Raw genomic sequence first — 11,771 nt, 5'->3', positions numbered from 1 at the left:
TGATAGATAAGCCTTTGGTCAGTAAACAGAGACAGACAGTTCATCACATTAAGCTCTGTCAGAACTAGCTCTTAAAAGTAAATAAAAGCATAGACAGGCAAATTTCACAAAAAACAGGATTTAGATATGAGTTTACAAACCTAATCTAGTACTCATGAAAAAGATTGTACAATACAAGAAAGATTATGAAATACAAAAAATCCTAAGAATTAGTTTCTCATTCTGATCAGGAAAGTATCTGATACACATTTGACTGCTCTATTAAATCATATAATAATATTTTTTCCAAAAAAAACCCCCCATAGATATCAATGCTATTTCAAAGCTATCTCCTATGAATCTAATTCTGTGATGCACAAGTCAAGGATTAGTAGAGTCTGGTATCTAAAATGGGGCAAAAAAACCCAAAACAAAACTTGACAATGATATGAAGGAAGACCATACAAAAAGGCAACAAAACTTAGGTCACATGAAATTAACTTTATCTGATCTCCAAAAGATTTCATATGCAGTTTGTCATATTTTCTAAGAACATTAATTGGTTGTTTGTTTAAGCAACTCTTGGACTCTTTGGGCCTTTATATTAGGGCAGATTATTTACAGTGGTTAAACTCTCTTAAGAAATGATAGCAATTTTAAATGTTCTTATATATTTCTTATTTTTTTTTATTATCAACACATTAATGTAAGGTAGCTGAAGTTGTCTCAACTGCATGTTCTATTTTTTTCATTTGGCATTTTTATTTTTGGTAAATTGGTAACCTAATTGTACAGAAAACTGATTTAGAAATGGCTACTATATCAGTAACCAGTCATTTTCTGCCTGTTGAAATATTTTATCTGGGTTATTACTGAATATTTGCCATATATGTCTCAACTCTGTCCCCTAAGAAAATAGTTATGATTCAGAAGTGTAAAGCTTCTTTTTGGTCTATGAACTTTTGACCTTTTTTGTTATTTAATTCTGATCCATTTTTTCCAATATATTTTTGCCATTCTTTGCTCTACCACTTTTGTACTGAAGTTACTGATCTCTAAAGTATGTTTATTTAACATGAAAGATTTTTGAAAATTCTTTTTTTTTTGAAAATTCTTTGAAACATTCTTCAACTACTTCATCTTTGCAATCCATGTTGGTACACATAGTAGAATTATCATCATGATGGTTTTTTCTTTCTTTCTTTTTTTTACAAAGTGTTTATTATAAGCATTACAGAAGAAAATGAACAAGTGCCAAAGAAAAGTTTCTTGTTGCCTTTGTTGTACAACTGGTTTCTACAAGGAGATTTTTTTTGAGTCATCCTTCTATTTAGATGCAACTTTTTTTTGCTTTCTGGTTTCATTTTGTAGTGAGAACTTTAAAAACAGATTTGAGTCTTTTTTTTTTTTTTTATTCTCCAGCAACACATCCTTTTATTTGTCAGTGGAAAAGACTATCCATCTATATCCAACAAATGAATTAATGCTAATACATAATCTGAAAAATTACATTCTTAACACTCTCTATCATCACTGTAGAAGTACAGAAAATGCCACACAAGCTGGTACTTATTTTCCTTTGTTTATTGGATGGACCACAGCAAAAGAATTCATCATCAAAGGTCTAGTCTACTGTTTACAAGTCAGTTTCTCTGTACTTAGACTGATCCTTAGAAAGCAGATCGATACATTGCTGGTTCAAACGTTTGCAACCTTTCCAGCATGGTAGAACTTGTCAAAGGACAGATTTAGAGAAGTCAAGATCATTTCCACACCAGGAAGAGGCATCAGAGTAGGCCTTTGTGGACACATTTAAAATTTTCATATTATTTGAGAACTGTCAAGGCCTTTCTATAGCCTATTATGATTATTTTGAGTCCTAATTCTGTCATGCAATTTGCTAGCTATCCTTACCAGAACTCTGTTATCTGCAAATTTTATAAGGATGTCATCCATGTCTCCATCCAAGTTACTGCAGATAAAAATATCCCCTCAGGGAAAATCTAGTAATTGTTTAAATAAAATGTTTTGTCTGAGTCAAAAGCCTCAGAGAAAGGAACTCTATATGGATCCATAATGAATATGTATATAAATTTGGGAAACAACCAGCTTTTAACATTACCTTTGTCTTCCCCAGTGAGAAGTAGCAAACAAAACAAAACAAAGCACAATGACAGATGTGCCCTTTTGGTTTTCATAATTAACAAGAAGCATTTATGTGTTTAATGTTTCACTAACATACACAAAACATTTTTATATAATATGGTTTATTTGAAAATTCATTTGTTGAATTTATTGACATTATTTTCCTTTTAAATAAAAGGCACTTCTTTGAGATCCATGAAATGTACAAACATTTTTAAAGAAAGGTAGGGGAGCAAATAATAATTCTCTTACAAATTAAAATGGAAATGTCAGTATTAAGTAAGGCTTCCTTAGGTACAGGACTTGAAGAAATTATGTGAATAATTTTAGCAGTCTATTGAAATTATTCCATGTTAACTCTAACTCAAATTAGGATCATTTAAAAATTTTAGATTAAGTTCAAATTTGAGCCACTCAGACCCCAAATAAATATTATTCTTTTTTTTCTCAGTTTAGGTAAAACTGTATTGAAAATTAAGCTTTCCATTAAAAATTTTCAAAAATTAGTGTATAAAGAACTCTTCCACAACAAAGCAATTTTTCATCTTCCAACTTTGTTAATCCTCTATTTAAAAAATTCAAACATGTTTTCATTTTAAATTCAGCTCAGAAGTAATTGCATGGGAGTAGATGTTTACTTGTCATATACGATCTGTCTAGCAATCAGTTCCTTCATTATTTCATTGGTTCCACCGTAGATTGGCTGGACTCGTGCATCCACATATGCTCTGGGTGGGGAGGAGGAAAAAGAATGAATAGCAGAAACCTTAAAAATAGCAAATTATGTTCTATTAGATAATGGGTAATTATTTCAAAGTTCATGTTAGATAATTCCCAAGAGAGAGGGAGGGGCAATATTTTTAAAAAGCTTTCTTCTTTGACATAATTACATTATCCTAGGATTAAAATAATTACAAAACACATATTTAGTTTCTATAAATAATCTGATACAATATGAACTATAACATAGATTATAATTCCTCAAGAAAATTACAAATTTAATTAAGCAATATAGTTATACTTTTTTCCAACTTAATCTTCTATAATTTACCAATATAATTCTAGAAAAATGGAAGTTTTTTAAAATTTAAAATTTAAAAATAAAAGTCTTAATTTTCTTCAGTTCTCAGTCTTTCTAGGTAAAATCGCAATCCAAGAATGTTTTAGAAAAGGAAAAAAAAAACCTAACATTTCCCCATTAGGTTCCCATAGCTATAAAATTAATGTTTTAGAAAGAAATGTTTCTAAAAATTTAGAAATGTTTCCTACAGAGATAAAGTCTCCGAAGTCATAGAAGGTCAATATCTACACTATAGTGATATTCAGGGTTAACACTCAGAGAGGCTTAGGTCTTTCACATAAAGTGTAAATATGACTTCATGTGTGGTAATAATACTAATAATACTAATTATCATCTTGCATTGTTTTTTACTTTTTATTCTTTTCCATTTCATCTCCTTTTCCTCTTACAGTTCTATGAAGTAGGGAGGTATAGTATTACTTTCATTTTATAGGTGAAGACACTAAATCCCAAAGAAATTCAGTATCTTTGGAACTTCTAATGAATGGCAGTTATTCAGGGGGGACACTAATCAATGGAAGTGCTGAGAATTAGGGCCCAGGTTTCCACACTCTTAATTCGGGTCTCCTTTCATATTAGTTCACACAACTTTGATTAGCCAAGACAACAGGATTAACATTAGTTTAGTTCTTTTCCCTAGGAGATATATTCAAAAACATTTTCAACTATTTCTTTCAGGAGTGAAAATTGGGATCTTATAGAAAATAGACAAATACAACATTTCAACACTGCAGAAAATGTGGCCCAAGATTCTGGAACCTGATTCTATTCTTTTTATAGATCTTATATTCCTAGAAAACCCTTCTACAGCATTTAACATGGTAGCTGTTGCAAATGGCAGACACTTAAAACAAATATTTGAGTTTAGCACTATCTGAGCTATTTTTAAAGTCTGACTGCAAACTAACTACTGAGACTTAGATCTAGAGATACTGATGTTTCCAAGTGCTTTTTACTTTTATTCTGTCTCTCTCTCTGTTTGTCTCTCTGTCTCTATCTCCCTCTCTCCGTTTTCCTCCCTCCCTCTCCTTCTCTCTTTTTCTCTTTCCCTCTCTCTTCTTTCCCGCTTCCTCTGTCTCTTAGTCTCTCTCTCTCTCTCTCTGAATCTGTCTCTCACCTTCTTTCAATTACCAAAGCCAATGCTCACAATGTTCACATTCTATTTTTCCAACCCCAAAGAAATTTGGAGTGTTTTTTTGTATGTTTGTTTTTAGGATTGCTTTGGTTATCTTCCCATATATCACAGACCTTTCAAAGTAACTCACACTGATGTTTTAGGACCAAAGATTTAGAGAGAAAGGGATGACTGAAGCCATCTAGTACAAGCCCCTCATTTTACTGATGATAAGACATACCCATGAAGACTTAAGATTCTTAGGGCCAAGTAGTGAGAATGTATCAGAAACAGAATGTGAACCTAGGAACTACTTTAGAGGCAGTGTTCTTTGACATATTACTTCTCGAAATCAGTCAACCAACACTTTATAAGTTACTGGTTAAATCTATCCATGAACATATTAACAGGAAAAGAAACAGAAGGAATGTTTAATCATAGCCAGTCACAAAGTGTCAAAGCATCTCCTACTTCTTTGATCCCAAGTCTCTTATGTCAAGTGAGACTGACATAAACTAATTTTGTTTCACTAGAAAGGGGCAGTAGGAGGTAGCCTGGGCATTGAGGCTGAAGATCTAAGATGGAATACTAGTACTTCCCTTACTCTACATGTGATTTCATGTTAATTAACTATCAGTTTCCTCAACAGTACAATAGTGAAATTATATTATTTTTATGATCTCTAAAATTCTAAAATCCTATAATGCTATTTTAAAGTTACTTTTCATAAAAAACCAAGACTTATCAACATGTATCTTATTGCAACCCTGAACATTATCTCTTATGAGAAATAAAATAAAATCTTTTTTCATTGAATAAGAATTATGGAAAGGTAGAAAAACCTGAGTTCAAGTCTCTTTATTGGTTGTGTAACTCTGGGCAAATGATGTAAGCTCTCAGTTCTTTTCGTCTCCCAAATTTTAAGTTGGAGATGATTTGAATTGATAAGGGAATACTCCACATTCCCTATTCCAGTGAAATCACAGGTCAGGTCCAAGTGTCGAAATGTAGCATATTAATATACTACCCTTATCTAATTAACTTTGTGATGCTAAGGGTTAGGTAGCTATATTCTTCTTAATTCTTCCTTCTATGTTTAGGAGAAAAATCCCAGTTCATTTGAATGCTCATATAACTTCTGGACTGCCAAGAAAGTTAATAATTATTCTCTGGCAGAAATAAGAGTTTCTCAGAATCAGACATATCCATTACGCCATTAGTCTGTGTCTTTTACTTTTAACTGACCTAAAAGCAATTCTCCTTGGGAAAAAAAAAAGACCAACAATTCTGTTGTGCTTAAAGTATCTAGATGTTGGTCCATCTCTATTTTTGGGTGCCTTCCTCAAAAAAACAGATTAATGTTTAGCTGTTTTATACAAGGGATTCTGGAAATAGGGGCAATATTTAAGCCAAAGAAAAGTACATAACCTTCCTTCCTTTATTTCACTCCCTTTCCATTTCTGCTGCTGGGATGATAACTTGCTGTTTGAATCTTCAACCCCCACAAAAGGGCTCAAAAGTAGTTCTACTGACTGGCAAAATCAACTATTTCATCACACATTCCATGACTGATTATGAATACATTGTGAATAACATTTGTTAAAATGGACTTGGAAATTGTTTCAGAACATGGAACAAAAAAATGAAATGTTACAGAACCATGACATTAAAGGATTATTTTGCCTTTTCAAATCAGTTAGTAATTTATTAAGTGCTTACTCTGTGTCTGGCACTATGCTAAGCTTTAGGGGATACAATGAAAGGCAAAGAGTAGCCCTTTGAGAACAGGAGCTATATAACCTTTAAGTAGCTTTGTACAAAGAACCTATATACAGACTAAAATGGAGATAATCAGCATAGGGAAAGCACTAGAATTAAGGAGGATAAGGAAAGAGTTCTTGAAGAAGATGGGATATTAGCTGGTACTTGAAGAAAGGAGATAAAGAAGAGGAAGTAATAAGGGACAACCAATGAATATCTGGCTGTCTGATCCCCTGTCACTGGATCATAGAATATGTGGAGGGATGTAATGTATAAGAAGACCAGAAAGATAGAAAGTTATCAGGTTATCAAAGGCTTTGAACATCAAAAGAGACTTTCATGTTTGATTCTAGAGGTGATAGAGAGCCACTGAAGTTTACTGGGTAGAGAGGTGGGGATGGGGGTGGGTATGGGACATGACATGGTCATATTTGTGCTTTAGGGAGATCCCTGAGAGCTGAGGAGAGGAGGCATTGAAATGGAGAAGAGACTTATGGTAGCAGACTAACTAGTGGGAAACTATATAGTCCAGGCTTGAGTTAATGAGCGCCTGCATCAGGATCATGGCAGTCTCACAGGAGAGGATCATCAGGGTTATGTAAAATGTTACAAAGGTAAAACCGACAGGACTTGGTAACAGATTGGACATAAAAGATGAGAGAAAGTAAGGAGATGAAGATAGCATGCAAATTTATTTCTATTAGCATTGAGATAGATATAGGAATAAAAATATTTGTTTTTGATTTAAGAATTTTTGGACTCAGTTCCAAGAGGGTTTATACATAACAAAAGAAGGTCTGGTATAAACCTTACCTGCTCTATTTTATTTAAAGACTAATATATATATATACCACAATAAGTTTGAATTAATCAGTCTCTGCCAAAGATAAGAAAATTAACAGGTTATGTGTATGCTGTTTCTATTCTTAACCAATTTATGGGGGTGTTTTGTTTTGTCTTGTTTTGATATAACTGACAGCTGTTATTTTCATTAGGCAATAGAAGCACATCAAAATAGTTAGAATTTAGCCAAGCAAAGAGAAAGTTATTCTCTGACTTTGAAAGTCGCAAACTGTCTAAGTTTGAAGCCAAATTTAGGAAAAGAGTGGGTCTTTTCCTCCCTTCAGATAATCTAATAAAGTTTAAGTAAAAAGAAGATGGTTTTTATAAATCCCTCAGCTTTCTCATGATTGAATTAGAAATAAAGTAAACTTTGTGTGTTAAGTCTGAATTTTTCTTTTTTTGTGTGGAGACTATGTGTAAACTGTTAATCTGGGTGAGTCAGAAAAAACACATTCCCTAGCTCAGTGAGAAGAAAATTCTGTGGGAAGACCAATGTGGCAAACAGCAGTGAAGGGAGGGAGTCAGTTATGGAGAGGGAGAAACCTCTGGAATGTGTTTGCCTGCCTATTTATATATTGGCATGTTTCCAGTGAGAAGCTATAAACATATAGCTTAGTCAGAGAATAGGTACATTTAAACACTTTTATTTTCGGACTTCTACTAAGAGGAATTGAATTGTTTCCTGCAAAATTATCTTCAAGAGTTAAGATATTATATTGCATTTAACATATACTTTACCATATTTAACATGTATTATCTGCCATCTAGGGGAGGGGGTGGGAAGGAGGGGAAAAGTTGAAACAGAAGTTTTTGCAAGGGTCAGTGTTGAAAAATTACCCATGCATATGTTTTGTATATAAAAAGCTATAATTAAAAAAAAAAGAGTTAAGATATTAGTCCCTCCTTTTGTCTATATCAAATTTTAAGTAACTAATTTTTGAGATTCAAAAATCATAATGGTTGATTGCTTTATTTATTACAAGATCAAGAGATCAAATAAATGAAATGAATCTCCACAGTGATATTCCCTTCTTCTCACTTTACTGGATTAAAAAAAAAAAAAACTTTGTCTGAAGGCCCATGACTGTTACCATATGCTTCATCACATATATAATGGTCATCCTCAGTAATCTAGTTAATGGTAATTGTCTCTGAACTTTATTTATAGTCAGTGGAATTCTTGATCTTTCTTTATTTGTTCATCTTCAAAAAGAATATAACAAAACAATTTTTCTTCTTAAGAAATACTCACTTTGCAATGGGGTATTCCCACATGTATCCCCATCCTCCATGGAGTTGCACACAATCATAAGCCACACTGTTTTGTAGTTCAGATGCCCTAAGTGGACAAAATACAAGAGGGAAAGGAGTTTTTAAACTGGATTTCTGTGGAATGGTTCCAAATAAAGGGATAGATTATTTATGACTTGTAACCATATGGATTTATGGAGCCATTAAACTCTCATATATAGATAAAGCATGGAGGCTGCCTATCAAAAAAATGACCAATTTTATTTTGCAAATTACATTTTTTCAATTAACAAAAAAAATCTACTCTCTCTCCCTTCCCCTTTTCTATTGTATACTCCCAAAAGGCAGCAGATTTTAAAAGAATCAGTTCTTAATAGATGGAATTACAGAGTACAATTAGCAAATGTTTTCTGTACAATATAGTTGCTCATCCAAAAGCTCATATAAAAATAAATTTTAAAATTCCTGCATAGAACCATCTTGGTTAATTATTATTTTTGCCAAATTTTAATAAGACTATGTCCATGAAAATGAAATGCATATACAGTTTAATCAGTTACATGTTGAAATAATTTAGCCTCTCTTCCCCTGACCACGGATATCATATTTAGAATGAAGGTGTTTACTACTTGACTTAAATTACTCAGATTCTCTGTTTTACTCAAATCTCCTTAAACTCCAACAATTCTTTGTATTTATATAAACAACCTAAATCTCAGTTTTGAAAGTTATTCTCTGACTTTTTATCAGCAAATTCATTAATAGCTATAAGTATAATTTTTGTCACAGTAAAAGAAAGAGTGACCATTTTTAGGTAATAGTGGTCTTAAGGAATAAATTCCAATTAAAATTACATGCCTTTAATCCAATAAAAATATATGTGAAAAAGAATTAACTATATTTGTATAGTCTTGTTTTTCAAGTATAGTCTAATATGAAGAACTTTTAAAAATGAAGTGTTATGTTCCCTCCTACTTTTCCCCCATTCCCATGAGAAGATAACAGGAATTTTATCTATCCTACTTTTAAAAAATGCAATGTGATACTCAGATTTCTACCCTTCCTTCCCAGTCTGAAAAAAAAAAAAAAGACTCAAGGTAAACATATAATAATCACAGAAACAATTTTTATTTCAATTTTTAAGTGTAAGAGATACATCTGCCTTGTAGAAAAAGTACAATAATCCAACTGTTTATGGACAGGGTTGATAGAAACTCTGGGGGTAATGACATTTGGAATTTTGGAAGCATCTTTACTTGGCAAGTGTATGAAATATTTTCTAAGTTCCAACTAGCTACTTCCTTATTTCATCTCTTAAAGTGAGTTTTATTGTACCAGGTCTTTCCAAAGAATGTTGAGGACAGTAATTAGTAAAGATTTTTGAAATCTATCTTTTGTTCTGTTACATATGAAATTGGGGGTGGGGGGGAGAAGGTAGTCCAATTTAAAACATCTCCCCAAATAGTTCCTTTTCTGAATTTCTACACGCTGTTTTCCAATCTGAAATTAAATTATTTGTATAAGAATACAAACACTATCCTACTTATTTCTGCTTGCTTCCCTTTTAGCCTGACATAACTTGAGTTAATAATTAATGACAAAATTCCCCTCTACCTGCCCCCAGTAATGGTTTCAGGGTCATAGATTTAAAAAAGAGAGAGAGAGAGAGAGAAAAAAAGAGAGAGAGAAAGCAACCTGCTACCTCTAACTTTGTTCCCAAATCTTTATGTCTTAAAATTCTATATGACATTTGAGTGAACTCTTTCTCTTGTTCATAATTATCATATTCCCTTTATTTAATAGAGAAACATTTTAATTTATTCAATTAGGGCATTTTTCTTCTGTCTTAAAATGACATCTAAAATGTTTGATTGGGTAATTAATTCTTTCTCCTTGAAACAAATGCTTCAAGCAACTTTGAAAATGGATCATTTTCGGATGAGAACAAATCATTAGTCCTTGCTCAAGTCTTTGGATATTCCAATTGAGAGAGGTTAAGATTTCATTACCAATTCTATTGACAGATAAATTTTCAGCCTGGCTTAAATTGACTCATTAAATTGCCTTTAAACATATAAAAATGGTTGGCTTACTATTATTCTTTTGCATTGATATAGTCTCCTCCTTCAAAGGGATTCAGAGTTAGGAGTAAAGTTGGCCCCCTCCCATAGTCATCTACAAAAACACTACCCTTCAATTACTGGAACATACATACCAGTATTTTGCCATGGAAGCAGTAGCTGAATCCAGACGTTTTGCATCATGCAGCTGGAGACAGCTGTCCACAAAAGCCCTGGTCACACAAATATGTGTTTTCAATTCAGCTAGTTTGTGCTGCACCGTCTTGTATCCAAAGAAGGAAGAGGAAATTTTTAAAAAAGGCAACATATGAGAACTTTTATGTGCATGGTTTGTAAAAAATTATTAACAGTGGAAGAACTGTCCTGGCCCCAAATGGTTAGGTTACATTTTGTTCAAAAGTCAAACTCTTACCATTCCATTTGAGAAATTCAACATTTCAGTGCTCAGGAAAATTACAAAGACAGGGGAGGGGAAGGGGAAATGATGGAAAAATTAACATTCACCTTGAATTTTAGAACATTTCTAGGTTAAAAAGTTATTTCTTTCAAGTTGGAGCGCCATCTTGTGGTTCAATATCTTGGCACATAGCTATTAAAAATCATCTGTATGAACGAATCCAACCATTCTGGAGAGCAATTTGGAACTATGCTCAAAAAGTTATCAAACTGTGCATACCCTTTGATCCAGCAATGTTACTACTGGGCTTATATCCCACAGAGATCTTAAAGGAGGGAAAGGGACCTGTATGTGCACGAATGTTTGTGGCAGCCCTTTTTGTAGTGGCCAGAAACTGGAAACTGAATGGATGTCCATCAGTTGGAGAATGGCTGAATAAATTGTGGTATATGAATATTATGGAATATTATTGTTCTGTAAGAAATGACCAGCAGGAGGATTTCAGAAAGGCCTGGAGAGACTTACACGAACTGATGCTGAGTGAAATGAGCAGGACCAGGAGATCATTATATACTTCAACAACAATATTTTCTTTTCCTATCATCTTAGTCAAATGTTGGAGGTGATGTGGAGAAACTGGGACACTAATACATTGTTGGTGGAGTTGTGAATGGATCCAATCATTTTGCAGAGTAAATGGAACTATACTTAAAGGGATACAAAACTGTGTATACTCTTTGATCTAACAGTATCTCTACTAGGTCTGTAGATCCTAAAGAAATCATAAGAAATGGAAAAGAAACCACATGTGCAAATATGTTTGTAGCAGCCCTTTTTTGTGGTGTCAAGAAATTGGAAACCTAAGGGATGCCCATCAGTTGGGGAATGGCTGAATAAGTTTATGGTATATGAATGTTATGGAATATTATTGTTCTATAAGAAACGATCACAAAGCCTGGAGAGACTTGTATGAACTGATGCTAAGTGAAGTGAGCAGAACCAAGAAACTATAGTACACAGCAACAAGAAGACTGTGTGATGATCAACTGTGATAGACTCAAGTCTTTTCAATAAAGAGGGATTCAGGCCAATTCAAAGACTCATTATGGAGTAAGCCAT

At 33.1% G+C, this 11,771-nt stretch overlaps 1 protein-coding gene across 1 annotated transcript in view; it reads right to left on the bottom strand.

Annotated features, from left to right (window-relative positions):
• Window positions 1-1,542: 1,542 nt before the first annotated feature.
• The window catches only part of ACADL (acyl-CoA dehydrogenase long chain), a 36,740-nt gene continuing 26,511 nt past the window's right edge, over window positions 1,543-11,771 (bottom strand). The window contains exons 9-11 of the mRNA XM_031958112.1: window positions 10,390-10,517; window positions 8,176-8,262; window positions 1,543-2,852 (exon numbers count right to left, since the gene is read on the bottom strand). Coding sequence (XP_031813972.1) covers window positions 2,759-2,852; window positions 8,176-8,262; window positions 10,390-10,517 — 309 coding nt within the window. The 3' untranslated portion in view covers window positions 1,543-2,758. The remainder of the gene's footprint in view (window positions 2,853-8,175; window positions 8,263-10,389; window positions 10,518-11,771) is intronic.

The sequence above is a fragment of the Sarcophilus harrisii genome, chromosome 3 (genome assembly GCF_902635505.1).
Source record: "Sarcophilus harrisii chromosome 3, mSarHar1.11, whole genome shotgun sequence".
NCBI classification, from domain to species: Eukaryota; Metazoa; Chordata; class Mammalia; order Dasyuromorphia; family Dasyuridae; genus Sarcophilus; species Sarcophilus harrisii.
The sequence above is the reverse complement of the archived record's forward strand: the minus strand, read 5'-3'. Positions and strand labels throughout refer to the sequence as shown.